At 46.3% G+C, this 16,169-nt stretch overlaps 2 protein-coding genes across 6 annotated transcripts; one reads left to right on the top strand and one right to left on the bottom strand.

Annotated features, from left to right (window-relative positions):
• Window positions 1-36: 36 nt before the first annotated feature.
• Window positions 37-7,269, top strand: si:ch211-286b5.2. Of its 5 annotated transcripts, none has more exons than XM_035405150.1 (9): window positions 37-415; window positions 859-904; window positions 1,234-1,336; window positions 1,936-1,996; window positions 2,588-4,367; window positions 5,175-5,290; window positions 6,223-6,323; window positions 6,477-6,572; window positions 6,881-7,269. In XM_035405150.1, exons 2-9 carry the CDS (start codon window positions 874-876, stop codon window positions 6,987-6,989), a joined length of 2,397 nt encoding a protein of 798 aa, XP_035261041.1. In that variant the 5' UTR covers window positions 37-415; window positions 859-873; the 3' UTR covers window positions 6,990-7,269. The 5 variants fall into 5 exon arrangements, with proteins under 5 accessions (XP_035261041.1, XP_035261037.1, XP_035261038.1 ...); XM_035405146.1 differs by having other exon boundaries at window positions 37-401; XM_035405147.1 differs by having other exon boundaries at window positions 37-401; window positions 5,181-5,290.
• Window positions 7,270-7,910: 641 nt separating this feature from the next.
• On the bottom strand, window positions 7,911-11,269 carry nanos3 (nanos homolog 3). The gene has a single exon (XM_035405152.1). The coding sequence runs from the start codon at window positions 9,890-9,892 to the stop codon at window positions 9,287-9,289; it is 606 nt and encodes a 201-aa protein (XP_035261043.1). The 5' UTR covers window positions 9,893-11,269; the 3' UTR covers window positions 7,911-9,286.
• Window positions 11,270-16,169: the final 4,900 nt, after the last annotated feature.

Below are 16,169 nucleotides of genomic sequence, written 5' to 3' on the forward strand. Positions count from 1 at the left end.
CCACACAGATTGTGGGCTCATTTGTTGAATTGATGAGTCCATAGAGTAAACAAGCGAGTATAAGCCTATTTACGAATCTGTTTCAAGTAAAAATGGTTGATTTTTAAAATACTAATCCAGGCCGATTATCATTACCGCCAACACTGCCCGTTCAACAAAAATAAAAGTACAAAACAACGTGTGCACTGCACTTTTGAACTGAAATTAGTTACCGGTTAAGTTGCTGTTAAGGAAACTTGCTTGTTCCCCAGCTTGTAGCTTCAATGCTTAGGTGTATAATTGCCGCTGTAAATACTCAGCGGTTTAAAATCGCTCTGGATGAACGTCTGGTAAATGCGGAAATGTACTCTGTAGTGCATTCTGTCTGCACGTGCACGCGTCTCGATGCGGCGACGGGAAAGGTGTGAAATACCAAGTGGGGGACACAGGCTTTCTGATCAAAACTCATATCTGGAGTATTCAAGTCGATATACATAGCGTGTACTACAGTTTCAAGAAATTTAGTTTACATGTACTTTTTAGATTAGATTTTTGTAGAGAAATAGCTGGCCAAACTGCAGAGTAATATAAGTTCGCTAACTGGCTAAGTTAGTTACGTTAGTTACACTAGGCCGGGGTAACATTAGCTAGCTTGCTAACTAGTTACAGTCTCTGGTTTCGACCGATCGTGGTAATATTTTGAAGTTATTCGTCCATTTTCACGGAAGTGCGAGTTTTGACACTATTTTTCAGTAGGCTATGACTGCATCTGAATCTAATAATTGTAATTTAGTTGACGGTAGATTGATCAGTATTTGAAAAGCATGTTTACTGTATTTCTCGCAGTAGGTGGTAACCTTTTCCGTGTTATGTTTGTAGTCAACAAGTAAAAGGATGACCAAGAGAGGAGTGCCCCAAGCTGCAAGTATGGACAAAGTCTTCATTCACTGCAGATCTGCTGCACTCCGGTCGGTGTTAATCACAATGACAAAACTAGCTTAAAATTTTTTTTGGTGTGGGCTTTGGATATAGAGTGACATTTTCACATTTATAAAGTCACATTTTAAGGTGACTCAGAAGTCTAACTAAAGTTCTTCTGTAACAGTAACTATATTATTCATCAATTTTAAGGACCCTGTGACTAAATACAGTGTTTGAGACAGTGTGTGCAATACATCTGTATTCTGGTATGGTGTCCCGGGATAATGACAGTATAAGTGCAATGTTTTTGCTATGGAAAATGTCTGTGTACAGCAGGAAAGGCAACCCAGCCCAGGACACTTAGGGCCAGGAAAAGGAAACTTGAGACTGCCCCTCCTGGAGACAATGAGACACTGCAGTCTGGAGAGCCACATGGGTATTTAGAGCAGACGGCCTTGAGTTAAAAGCCATGCATTAGGGCATGTCATAAAACGCACCCACTCAAGTCCTTTTGAGGGCCTAAAGCCAGCATGTTCTCTAACTTTCTAGAAACCGCTTACGGCCTCAGAGGGACTGAGGTTGAAGCAGTTCGGCCTAGGCCGAAACTAGCATGAAGCAAGTGGTCAAGTTCATGGCAGGAACAAGACCATGACCCTTCAGTACCCGAGTTAAACAGTGCCAGTTTACTGGGCTATTGAAGGGTGACATTTTGACATTTACCAGACACTTATCTGGTGCGAATTGCACCGCTCACATTTTTTACACACAGTCCATTGATACAGCTGGATATTTACTGCAGCAGCTCAGGTTAATCACTTTACTCAAGGGTACAGCCAGCAGCACTTCACACAGGAATCAAACCTGCAACCTCTTGAGTTACAAGTGGAGTCCCCTAACTATAGTGTACTTACTATAGTGCTACCCCAAATGAGAATGAGAGTGGTGATCAGCTTCAGTTGCAAACTGCAATTTAATCTTCACGCCCTTAACACCTTAACACATGCTCTGATGATGTCATGATGTTTTGTGATGCAGGTCCTCAGTTTGTGTGCCGACAAGCAGTGGAGTAGGAGAGAGCTCAGCGCTGTTGAGCAAGGTGATCTTTCCTTTTCGTTTCTGTACCAACTCCCTTAATGACGTATGTCACATCCTAACTGAATGTAGGCGTGGCCTCTCCGTGCTTTTTCACTCAGAGCAATTGAAAAAGTCTGTCTCAGACGTTGCATTCACATGCTCTGATGAAGGTCGACTGGCTGAAAGCTCAACACTATTTGAAGAGATTTGTGTGCCAAAGTTCTTTTTGTTATTTTTATACGTTTTATCTTTGGTGCACCTGACTGTTGGACTGTTGTACGCTCATTTTGTTATGCCAACTCCATGACTGTCCATCTCAATGTGATTATATAGCACCATTATGTTGTATGTTATATAATCAGGGATTTTCTGTGGTGGTGGATGTGGGTGTTTTTAGAATCTTTTGAATCTTTGCATGAGTGTGTATTTTTACATGGGATTCTGATGAAATTCTATCTTCCTGTAAGATGGCCAGATAGCATAAGTAAGCTGGTAGCTCCCACATCTAGCAGTAAGAAAGGCATCACGTGGTTTGCTTATTGCTTTGTATTTTAAATGCTTTATTTATGGCTACTGTCAGTGTTCAGAAAGGGTGGTCCTCTCTTTTTAACAGGATGTGAAAGCAAGCAATTCCTGCACAGAGGTTCAATCCACCTCCGGTGAGGCAAAACCTCTGCAGTTGGACTGTACCACTGCACAGATGGAGAGGGGGGAAGACTGTACCACTGTAAAGAGGGAAGCTCTCAGGTCTGGAGAGACGGGCCGGAGGGAGGAGGGTGCTGAAATTCAGGAGTACCCCTCTGCCACGCCCTCTCACCCTGCCCTGTGTCCACTTGGTTCTCCGCTGCCAGCGAGTGACGGGAGGGAGGTGGGCAGGAGGCCCGGTGCCACAGATGGTGTGACGGGCGAGGATGGAGAGAAGGAAAAGCCAACAGATGGACCTGGTGACCATCCAAGTGACCAACCTCATCTAGGAGAGGGGAAGGCGACCGCACCTGACCCAGAGCCGTTACGGTCAGCGCTGGGGGATCAGTGTGAGGACGGCCCTGCAAAGAAAAAGGTCCGGAAGAGGATGGGCGTGCGGGGCTTCGGAGAGCGAGAGAGGCGGACTCACTGTGAGGGACAGCTGGGGAGTAGACACCAGAAAAATGGAGAGAGTGAGACAGGGAGGGAAAGAGAGCGAAAAGTAGGCCGAGAACATGAAGAGCCGCATTCTGACTGTCACGAAGAAGTGGCATGGAAGAGTCTGGAAAAGCCCACCTCCAGCGTAGCGGCAAATGGCACCAACCTTGGGACTGCGGAAGGCATGCCGGACACCGCACTGGGACTGGCTGGCCAGCCAGAAGTGCCCCGCTCAGCCTCTGATCTCTCTCTCCCAATTCCACTGGACAGTGTTTTAGAGGAGGAAGAGCCTACCCAACCCGGAATGGAGGGTTCTGACAAAATTCCACAGCAGCCATATACAGTTGGCAAGACTGTTGCTGGGGAAAACAAGTCCGGCCATTCTGCGACATACAGTGAGAAGACGACCGGCGGAGAGGGCACTAGACCCTGTGGCCCAGGAGAGGCCTCTGAGGAGGACGGGCTGGTGGTGTCAGGTGGAGGCAGTAGGGAGTCCCACGTAGAGCTAGGAGGTGCCACTTGTCAGGAGTGGGGAGACGTGAGGAGGTGCACTGGGAGCCCCTGTTCAGTGCAGGCGGAAGACTGTGACCTCAGGGTCACTGCACTTGAGGAGGTGGGACAGAGTCAAGGAAGGTGCGGGACAGGCCGGGTTCAGCAGAGAGGAGCACCGAAAGTCCTGGGGTGCTCCTCCTGTGAGCCAGAGATCACACTGGGCCCTAACCCTCTGGAGTCCGGGACGCTGCCCGTTCCTTGCGATGGGGTTGCGCGTGAGCCCTTTGAAGGCATCCGCCTGTTGGACCCAAGCAGCTTTGTGGCGTCTCAGACCTCAGATGGAGTGGAAGGGGCGGGGTTCGCTGGTGGAACGGACCTGGCCTCGTGTGGGCCCCAGGGTCCTGGAGAAAAATCAGGGCCAGTGGCGCCTGTGGGGCAGGGATCATCCCAGGGTTGTGCTTCACTTTCCCAAGGAGCACCAGTGACCGAAGACATCAGGGAGCCTCCAGGGCTGAGGGAGGAGCCACACGGTGACAGGGAGGACGCCATAGCGACGCACTCGCACGACCCCGCCCGTGTGCTGGAGGAACCACCTGCTCCTGGGCTTACAGGCGCCAGAGCTTCCCCTGAAGAGCGCCGGCACCCCACCGCACACCGTGGGCCTGTGAGCCTGGAGGTGCACCTCAGCCGGGCCAACCACACCGAGGCACAGAGGACCTCTGACCAAGCTTCACATGGAGCTTCAACCGGGAACCGTGATCAGCACCAGGACAGTGGAGGTGGGGTCCTACAGAACAGTTAGTATGAATTAACAATGCTTTCTTTTACAGTTTACCTTACCTTACCTTATGTTTACCCTACTCCAGAAGTTCCAACGGTGATGTTTGTACATCTGTCCACATTATGCATTGTAACAGGAGTAAATGAATCCAGATCTAGATTAAAAACAGCTGCATGCCATGCAGTAAGCATTATGCACTTATTGGTAACTGACTGTCATCCCAGCACTCACCAGAATTTGACATTTGAATGTAATATGAAAGCAAGTATGGCTAAGAATCATAGCTGACGCACTTCTTGCTTTGATGTCTAGAAGATTGAAGTAGCAGTAATCAAAGTCAGTCCGCGGTCTCGTTAGCCTTGGAAGGTGTGTGGGCCGTAGCCAATCAGAGACTATAATTAAGCACTTAATTGCTGACACATAGCAAAATTAAGCAGACACAGTGGCCCAGCAGGACTGGAGTCTAATACCAGTGACCCTGCGTATATAGAAAAGGGGGACTCGCTGAATGACATTGTTGTAATAACGGTCAATATCTGTTTAAAAAAAAAAAAAAACACATGAAATAAATGCAGACATGAATTGAATTTTGCCGTATAGTAATTGCTTGATATGAAATTTAAATTTCATTAATAAAGAGGAAAATCGACCAACCTGTCCCAATACTTGCATTTAACTGTATGTTTAGCAAGTGTAATATGGGATTAAGTTACACTTTCTGTCAAATACATGTCCCCCTCTACCTGTCCTCCTACCCTTCTCTAATTCTTCCTCTTGGTTGTGGTCTCTTTCCATGATGTCCAAAAAACAGGAAGTGGAAGTGGTCACCCAGGTCCTGTGTGTGCCTCAGTGCTGCCACCTATATGTGAGGACAAGCCATTGCACCGAGACACTGAATTGGTCAGCAGCTTCAACACTCGGGTACAACCCTTTAAGCCTTTCAATGTGTCGACGCATAACCCTGGTAGCTACTGTACCATCATGCTCATGTGCACTGCTTTTATATGTGTGGAGCAGAGAAGCGTAACATTTTCCCAGTTGATTGGGAGTGTGTGAAGATTGTCAGATTAAAGCAAAGATTTGTTTTGATAAATCACACTCATAACGTGAAAAGGTGTGTACACGCTAGGGCTGGGTATAGTCAGGTGCTTCGCGATCCAGTGCACATCCCGGTGCACGTGCAAATGTGAATCTTGTAAATGTTTTTACAGACAAATCGGACATCACTGAGGAAAACAGCACAGAATATGATGGTTGCTGTGGAAAAAGTAACTTTCAGTTCAGTGCGCTCCAACACAAAACATTGTGAACAAAGAAAAGTTATAGATTTATTTTTTGTTTTAAAACACTTGCAGTTAAAACTTGTTTTAAAAAGTTTTTTTTTAACTATAAATGTAACAATACAATTGCTGTATCAACACTTAAATTGTCTAGAGGTAAGTAAAGATACATTGCTGTATTGATATTTAGAACACAGTAGTATGCAGACAGTGAATATGACCTTTGGTGTGTTTAGGTTATGTATTTTGATTGTTTCATGACTCAGTAGCAGGCGATTTGTGTCTTACCTTGCAGTAGTGCCAGTTGTGGGAATTTTCCCTGAAGGTTTGAGGGGGAGCTAGGTCAATACATAGAGGTGTTGATCTTTCTTTTATGTAAAATTGTAAGAAAATGTTTGGGGGGGGGCGGTGGAGGGCGGCTATACCCGTGCTATGCTGATTCGTGACGGGGCTCCCGCTCCTCCCCCCCCCTTCCCCTTAGTGGGACTACTGCCTCCAGCCTTCCCAGGATGCATTGCGGTGAGCACCATCGGCTGAGCTTTGCGCTTCACACTCGGTCTGTGTGTGTCACAGCCTTTCACAGCCCTGAGCCCCAAACCCAGCGGTGACCCGGATCCTGACCCAGAAGCCCCCACCTCTCCGTCTGACTCCCAGCTCAACAACATTGCACTGAGGTGAGCGAGGGACACTGGGGGAGGGGAAGGTGTTCTAAAATCGTACCCATTGACCTCATATATCCGTTATATGTCGTCCTGTTACGGGTTTGTCCGTTTCCCGTTGCGGATAGCGCCTCCCTGTGTTTGACCGTCTCTCTTTCCCACACACAGCGAGATGGAGGACAGCCCCACCCCGGACGACGCTGACCAACAGGAAGACGCCTCGGACCTGGTCTGCGGCCTCATCAAGGAGCTGTCCTTCCTCAAGTGAGCCGCCGTCCTTCGAACCTGTGGCCAGCTCATGCACGGCTCTGTTTTTGCACCGGTTTTTCAGATCCAGCTGGTTTGAGTTAATTGCTGGAATTGACCCTTAATTAGGTGAGGGCCTTCATGGGGCCGTCCAATCAGACAAATACAGTCATCAGAGCTGATGAAAGGTGCCAGAGGTCTGCCAGGTGCAAATTTGACAAGACTCTTACACAAACTACACAAGAAGTGTGACACCTGTTTTAATTACCTCTCCCCTCCCAATTCACACCAAACCCCCACCACCCTCCTCTCTCTCTCTCTCTCAGTCGCACAGTGATGGCTGCACACAGGGAACTGGACAACATTCGCCGTGGCAACAAGGCTCCTAAAGCAGCTCCGTGGCGTTCTTACGGGTCCCGCCGCAGTGAGATTTAGCCGCCCTGTCTGCCGGGCTTTGTGGGAGAAACACACACACACACACACACACACAAACACACACGCACACAAACACACACATACACGCACACAAACACACACAAACACGCACACACACACACACACAAACACACACACACCACACTGCAGGGATTATAAGCAGTGCAGTAATATAGGTGCTGTGTTTCCCCTGTAATGACAGACAGTCGGAAGCACTCCACCCGTGCTCTCTGATTGGCCCACAGCCTCACTCATGGCAGGGGGTGGGAAACTAGGGGTACTGGGGGTACGGGGGGTAATTGACTCAAATGTACACACTGATGGAAGTTGTGCATGACGTACTTCACCTTTCAGCATTGCCACTCTAGCTGTCGTAGTAGACTCCCTCTCACACACACACACGCACACACACACATGCCCTGAAGGTGAACACACTCCCCTGTGCACACACACGTACTGATGAATAACATGTACACAGATACGTGTACACAGACACGCACGCGCACAGACAGTTTTACACTTCTGTTCCTGTTTAATGTTCCAGCAGTCAACCTGATTTGTTCAGTAGGTAGCTGTAAGCTCTTAAGTGTGTATCGCTACAATAAAGCAAGGAAGAAATGTCTGCAGTGCCATACTTTGTGTTCCTGTGTGTGCAAATGGGATGGAGAGAGAGCTCAGACAAGAGGAAATCACTCAACACACAAAACTAATCGTCACAGAAAGTGTTATTGATATCTACCATGCAAACAACAGAAGAAACATTAAGATGAGGAATTTACAGAGGGGATCAAACGTGCTTTTGATCATTCCAAAAGTAAATGAAAAGAAAAAAAAACACTAAATCAAAATATATTGCAGTAAAATAAATTCTATGAATGCCTCTATCGAAGTGATTTTTTTTGCACATCCCTGCACGTCATCTTTTATTCTTTTTTTTTTTTTTACTGTTTTAAAGAAATAGTACAACGTGACTATTCTTATTGACAAGAAAATGCACAAATCTTAAAGTTAATTACCTTGAATAATCTACAGTATCCTTGACGTTTATTCTGTTCTCCACATTTTTGAGTTGCACAAAAGAGCTGTTCGTTCAAAAGCAAAAGATCTAGCCTATAAGAGACACTTTGGAACGGTCACACAGGAAGACACACACAAAAGGTCCAACATCACATGCAAAGAAATATTAAATCTAACACATTTTTGGTCAAAAGCAAAGTGCTCAGAAATTCTGAAACACGCAAAAGGACAAATTCTTGTAGAACATGCTTAAGGTTTTTTGAGGTTGACGTATCTTGCCAGTCGTGGGTAGTACTTTTTTCCAGTTTTTTTCCAGTTAACTTCAGCAGCGGTTGTTCACGTTCGGTTTGTGTCGTCGTATTGCCCACTCAACACTCTTCTCAATCTCAGTCACTTAAATATACAAGTAATCTGATCATCATTAAAAACGTATTACGTTTAAAAGCACTTATAATATTAATGAAGCCAACCATTGGCTTCATTAATATTATACTCCAACTCCAAATAGCCTACAGTAATATTAGAGACCGGTACAAGTTTACTCGAACAATACTGGGCACGTCTTTTTTAATAGCAGCGTATTCGCGTGGGAGTGTTCCGGTGGCACAACACAGATTGTCACGTGGGTGAGGGACTGACTAGTAAAAATGTGTCAGATATGTTGCTTTGATCTGAGGACATGCCACGAATGTGGAATGTCAGTAATGCATACCAGAGAAGAAATGGTGTCGTCATAATAATGTAAAACCTGAAGCCATGGGAGCGAATGATTCAAGCTTAAGTTTAACTAACGTTAAGAAAGAGGCCATCAGCAATCATTAGGCCTGTTGTCAAACATGCACGACATCAAAGGTGGCTGGTCATCAAAAAAACCCAGTGTGAAAAAATGTAGGTAACAATGAATGTTCACGCAGTGCTCAAACATGAAAAATAACCCAACAATAAAAATAATACATCCTATGACTACCAAAGGAAAAGCAACATCAAAACTCTTGGCAACAGGTAGGCTACTGTGGTCTGTGTGAGAAATCCACGTTCAAACACTCCCTCGCGTTCACAAACTGCTTTAAAAATACCTTCATAATTAAAAGAATAAAAGGCAAATGCAAACTGAAAACAACATTAAAAACAACTTTTAAAAGTGACATTATTGGGCCTCTTCCATTATGTGGCTTCAAACGGCGGCCAGAAGAGCAAGAAGTGTTCCATTCGTTTTACGGTTATAAATAAACCCCGTCTCCAGTTCACCTTCGGGTAGACTCGCGGTCGGTCGGGGTTTTTCAATGCTTGGACTTAGCATACACCGAGCTGTACGCGCTGTCGACTCGAGGGCAAAATCTCTTGGTGTGAGCGCGAGATCCGGTCGCTCCGCAAAGTGGGCAGACATACTGCCGCAAATACGGGCATACAACGTCGCCCTTCTGGTCCCGCAACCTGTGAGAGCTGAACACGGTCTCTGACTCTCCGTTGTGTTTGCAAAAACTGCAGGACGGGCGCTGTGAGGACTTCTCCGGAGCTGAGGAAAAAGGCGATTTCTTTCGGGACATGTAACCGACAGCTCCCGCTGATGCTCCGGGCCCAGCTGCAGCTGACGATCCCATATTCGGATGAGCAAAGTCTTTCCTGGCAGGTTTCCTGTCCTTCCCTACTTTGCCCTCGTGAAGCAGGCAATCAGTTGTGACACACACCTGTTCATCAACTCCAGGTTCTGGTCCCTTTTGGTCGGCTTCAGCGTTTTCCCTAAACTCGGTAGCAGTCTTTCCAGACCGTAATTCCTGCACCGTGTCCGCCAGACCCATGTAGTCTCGCCACGGCTGGAATTCGTTTTTGCCTGGCTCCATCAGTCCATAAAACAGTGAGGAGTTCAGCGAGGAAAAACGAACCATATCTCACTGCAAGTTTGAGAGCGATCATAAACACGCACGTAGCGCGTGCAACTCCTTGGTATCCGGCGCTACCAAGTGTGGCTCGGGGTACAACTGACGTAGATTGTGCTGTGTGTTCTCTGAACCCAAAGGAAAGTTTGTTTAAATCTTACAATGAAATGGGCATTAATACGATCTGTGGGTTCGATGGCACGTCAAGACTTGTAGGGTTTTGATAATCACAGCAACACTTGTAAGTTACTAGCGGTCACGAAAACGATTTTGTTAAAATGTATCTCTTGGTAACTCCCCCCACCCCCTTAATTGATGACGCCAGCTCATTGCCTACCTCATTTAGACAACAGAGCGAGAAAATTCTTATTCGGAGGGCGGAAGACATTCCTTTGTAGCCTAAGAGCTAAACATTGTTTTGTTTCATGTTTTGACAAACACGTTCAATTTAACTTTGTAAAGTCAAAATATTTTGTCCAAATGCTACATTTAAAGCCTACTTTGGCTCTCAGCCAAGAAAATGGGAAACACAATTGAACAAGTGGGAATATTTTCAGATGTTAGCGTTTGTTGTTTGTAGGCCTATAGGCTTAAAGAGAACACATGGATTACAGGTTTTAACAGCACATTTATTTTAAATCATATTTCAACTTGACAAGCATTTTCCACTTAATGCTTTCCGCGATCACTACAGTACAGTAAAGTAACATAAGAAAAACTAAGAGATTAATTCTGTTTGATTAGGTAGACCAGAAAAAACAATCGCCTGAAAATGTTTATCACAACCAGTACTCTTGTGAAAAGGCCACATTTAGAATAGGTTCGCGCACGTTAAGAACTCAAAAGTAAACATTATACATGTTAAGCGCATTCTTGGAGGGCAAATAAATATTTTATATGGTCACAGTTTTCATTCATTGTTGGGCGAGTCAAAAATTCAAAACCCACCGACAGCAATGAATGTCAATTGGAACCCTTTAATATGCTCCATTTGGCCACTGGAGGGCGCAGCATCGCAAAAGTGTGTCATGTTGAGGATGGAAACGGCACAAACATCGCAACGTTAAGACATGGCAGCCATCTTTGTTCTGCTATGGGGTGTTTGAATATGAATTATGTATGTTGTGGCACCATTCAGATTCATGTGGAAAATATTTACGTTTTAATTTACACATGAATGGCAATGTTCCATTGCATCAGTTAGTGTACGATTGTGTTGGGGTGTGCAGATTTTGATGACTTATTGTAGGTCCCTATGTACTAACAGCAGAAATATACAACAGAAATCCACATTCTTGACTGTATTTTAAGTATTCTCATCAACACTGAATTTCCTTTCATTTGTATTTTCCCTTATTCTTTCTCCCACAGTATCAGTAGAGCAGTGCATTGTGGTGGTCCTGTGCATGGTGAACGGTCAAGAGACAGGGTACACTCAACGTTCGATGGTTTTTTTCTGACATAAACTCACCGACAGCGTTGAATGTTCACTGACACTCGAGTTGGAGGCTAACAATTAAAGAGGATCATCAAATAAATCTCGCTCTCGCTCTCTTTCTATCTCTCATCACTCACTGAAACGCACAGAGTATACATCAAGCATTCCAATGGATTACACACTGACAGATGCATTAAAAGGAGCGCATTCACACACTGGAAATTAATGAACATTATTATTATTATTATTATTATTATTATTATTATTATTATGTAGCCAGTGCAGCTCATAATATACAGCAATTGAATACAATCATTAAGTAAAGCCCTCTTGAAATGAACCAAGATTTTATTATTCTCTAGACAAGAACCACAAATAAAAAGACATCAGCCTTCTATGGTGCTCTGCACTGCTGCATCTTGACGTGACCCTAATTCTACAGTGCAAGAGATGGAGCGGTGCTCTAACACAATGCGAGTGGACAGGCCGTTGGGCGCTACCTTCGCTCGAGCCTAACAGCTGTGGGGTCTATTATTTGACTGTGGGGGAGGGGAGCAAGGAGATTTGTTGCATGCGGGAGAGACCCAGGCTTAGGGAAGTGGGGGGTGGGGTGTGTGTGTGTGTGTAGGGGGGCAAGAAAGATGGAGGTGGAGGGAGCGTGTGTGCGTGTCTGGGCAGGGGGTAGTTGAGGGGCGTTGATCGATTCCAGGCTCTTGCATTTCCAGACTGACTGAAAGGCAGAGGTCAAAGGTCTCATTTCCTGTGAAAGAGTGGCCGTCTGGTTGCATGACCTGTCTGTATGTCTGTCTGAACGCTCCCTCCGCCCCCGCCCCCCACCCCCCACCCCCCACCCCACCCCAACGAGGCGTTTGAGTTTCTGTGTCCATGTGTGGCACAGTGGGTAAGGAACTGCGCTCGTAACCGAAAGGTCGCAGGTTCGAATCCCGGGTAAGGACACTGCCGTTGTACCCTTGAGCAAGGTACTTAACCTGCGTTGCTTCAGTATATATCCAGCTGTATAAATGGATACAATGTAAAGTGCTATGTAAAAAGTTGTGTAAGTCGCTCTGGATAAGAGCGTCTGCTAAATGCCTATAATGTAATGTAATGTAATGTGTGCGGGTCTGCACAGCCTGTGGGACACACGGCTTAAACAGCCCGCCCTGCAGGCCCACACCATGCAGGAGGACACCCGCTACCGCTCACAGATGTACACAGAGAAGCGTGCTGATAGGACACTGTGGCCCAAAGGCCCTGCCGTGACTGTGTGTGTGTGTGTGTGGGCATGTATGTGTGCGCATGTGCGTGCATGCATGCATGTGTGTGTGTGTGTGTGTGCGCATGTGTGTACGTGCATGCAAGTGTGTGTGTGTGTGTGTGTGTGTGAGCGTGTGTGTGTGCACGTGTGCGTATGTGCTCGCATGCGTGTGTGTGTGTGTGTGTGTTTGGCCTGCAGCATATTATGTGCAAATCAAACAAAATTGTCCTCCAGTAAAAAACAAAAACAAGGTGGTTAGGTACCTCACCTGTTCCGAGAATTTGTTTTCTTCATTCCCGCGGAGTTTAACTCTGGCAACCTGCAGGCCTGCAATGACTGTTGGAATTAATGAGAAATAACAAATGCAGTTACTGCTGTTCAGCTGCTCCATGTGATTCAGTGACAATCGTAGTTTTCCAGGGTGCACAGGAAATCTCTAATGACATATTGTGCATGTTTATTACATTTTTATATTCTATACTAACCAAACTCTTTCCAAACTCATTTGCACTATTATTTTTGTCAATTAAAATTTTAAAGCAGGTCGAACAAGTTGAGGTAAAATAGCGGAGTTATACAGGCTGATTGGAAGTTAGCGGAGGTAGCCTGAGGTTCCTCAGGCCTGCAGTCAGCCAGTCTAGGAGATGGAGCTTTAGCCCCTGCACTGTTCTGTTGCTCAAAGCACAATGCATTTCATCATCTTATGAATGTTTGAGTTTGAGCATGAGTCTGTGTGTGTGTGTACACGTATGTTTGTGTATTTGTGTGTAAATGTGTGTGTGTGAGAGTGTGCGTTTTTGTGATTGTGTGTATGCATGTGTGTGTGTACGTGCGTGCGTGTGTGTGTGAGTGTGTGTGTGCGTGCGCGTGTGTGAGTGTGTGTGTGTATGTGTGTTTGTGTGTGTGTGCGTGTGTGTGCGTGCGTGTGGGTGTGTGCGTGCGCGTGTGTGAATGTGTGTGTGTGTGTATGTGTGTTTGTGTGTGTATGCGTGAGCGTGCATGTGGGTGTGTGCATGTGTGTGTGTGCGTGCGTGCGTGCGCGTGTGTGTGAGTGTGTGTGCATGTGTGTGTGCGTGCTCGTGTGTGTATGTGTTTGTGTGTGTGTGTGTGTGTGCGTGAGCGTGCGTGTGGGTGTGTGCATGTGTGTGTGTGAGTGTGTTTGCGTGTGTATGTGTGTGTGAGTGAGTGTGTTTGCGTGTGTGTGCATGTGTGTGTGAGTGTGTTTGCGTGTGTATGTGTGTGTGAGTGAGTGTGTATGCTTCAAATCTCAGGTGTGGCTCTGCTGCTGTACCCTTGAGCAGACCGGTAATCTGGATCGCTTCAGTAAATATCCTGCTAAATAAATATAAATCTGTAGGCTGCTTAAATTACTCTGAACAGGAGCAAAACTCTGGAAGAAATGACAAATATGTAACAATTGTGCATCTGCCTGGGCCTCTGCTACTGCATTTTGTACATTTACATTTAACAGACAGCACAAGGCTACAATGGCAGTGCCACACCTCTGATTCAAACCTTTGTGTGTGCGTGTGTGCATGCGTGTGTGTGTGTGTGTGTGTGTCTGTGTATGTTTGTATGTATGTATGAGTGTGTGTGTTTGGTTGTGTGTGTGTGTGTGCATGTATGTGTGTGTGTGTGTGTGTGTGTGTGTGTGTGTGTGTCTGTGTATGTTTGTATGTATGTATGAGTGTGTGTGTTTGGTTGTGTGTGTGTATGCGTGTATGTGTGTGTGTGTGTGTGTGTGTGTGTGCATGTATGTGTGTGTGTGTGTGTGTGTGTGTATGTGTGTGTGTGTGTGTGTGCATGTATGTGTGTGTGTGTGTGTGTGCATGTATGTGTGTGTGTGTGTGTGTGTGTGCCTGTGTGTAAAAGTGAAAGAGAGTCTGGGATATTGATGTAGATGTCAGTGCTAATGTGAATGGTGATCCCCCTTCCCTCTTGTCTGGGTGACAGGGTCTATGTCTACTTGCTCCAGACTGGATCAATACTGAAATCCAATTGCCGTTCACATCCATGGGGACTCAGACACACGCACACACACGTATGCACACACACAGGCACACACACACATGCATACATACACACACACACACACACAGGCACACACACACACACTAGATTAGAGCCATACAGTAAAACAGAAAGAAACTTGCCAGTCAAACCCATAAGTGTTATAAAAAGTGTGAGGATGTGGAAAAGCAGTCTTTCTGTACACACAGCACATTTCTCTCTCACTCTGGAATAAATCTGTGAATAAAATAAATATTAGACAGGAATACATGCCAAACTTACCTCTGACCAAAATAGATTCTAACTCAGACCAACTTAAAATAACCATGTACATACTAATGCTCACCGACACACATATGCACACGTTTATGTCACTGCCACAACACACACACACACACACACTCACCCACACACACGCACAGGATGTCACACACAATATGTCTGTGCACAAACATTCCTGAGAACATGTCACAATCTGAACACTGTGCCCCAACTGAGCTTGCAACCAAACAAAACAAAGCCATTAACACTGCCATGGAATCGTTTAAACTCTCACACAATAAATGCTGCAAACAGAAGCCTCTCTTCCTCTGCACAAGAACTGGCTGTAATATCGAAAGCCCATCAAAGTGTTGAAACAAACTCCAAGTTCACATCCATAAACACGTGTAATTTCTTGCGAAACGTTAATTCTAAGCTTATCAATGATTAAGAGCTATTTGTTTATGTCGTTGTGAACGTATGTAACCTCTGCTGTCCCGAAACGACCTTTTGGAGTACACTCCCTGTCTGCCCCCAATCCACCCCCCCCCCGCCCCCTCCTCCCGTTGCCTCTCTCCTTTCTATACGTCTTGCTGTGTCTCGCTGGAGCTGCATTCCTTAATATACCCCTGTGTTTCTCTCTCTCTTTCTTTCCTCCCCATGCCCTGTCTTTCTTCCAGTCTTTACGGCTCTCCCGTCTCTCTCCATCTTTTCGTCCACCTTACCTTCAAACTCTGCCTCTCTGTTCTTTTGTTTCTCTTCTGCAGGGTCCCCTGCCCCCCCCCCCCCCCCACACCTCTCCCCGGCGTGGCGTGCGTTTGTCCAGAGAGTCGTCCTCATGGCTGCTGCCTGCCGGCGTAAACTTAACTGCAGACTGTCTGCCGTTGTGTGCGCGTGTGTGGTGGAGAGAGAGGGGGGGGGGGGGGGGAGAGAGAGAAAGAGAGAGAGAGGGTGGAGAGAGAGAGGGAGGGAGGGAGGGACGGAGAGACGGAGCGAGGGGGGGCGGCGAGTGCGATCCAGGACACAGTCTGTCAGTTTGAATGAAAATTGTGAATGCTCAGCTTCCCCTCCCCTCGTCCCCATGCCCCCCCCCCCCCTCTCCTCTGTCACACGTACTCTCTGTCTCCCTCTGCCTGTCCCTCCGCTGTCCTGAATATCTTTCACACCTCAGACATATTTATACATTTGCCCCTCCTTCTTCCTCTCCCACCCTCCTTTCTCACGCACGCATTCGTTTCTCATAGTAGATGCCAGACATTAACCCTTTAGTTGCTACAGCCTATATTGTGCAAACCCTCATCTGCATTAACCCTTTAAAA

Source organism: Anguilla anguilla, chromosome 2 (assembly GCF_013347855.1).
Source record: "Anguilla anguilla isolate fAngAng1 chromosome 2, fAngAng1.pri, whole genome shotgun sequence".
Lineage (NCBI taxonomy): Eukaryota > Metazoa > Chordata > Actinopteri > Anguilliformes > Anguillidae > Anguilla > Anguilla anguilla.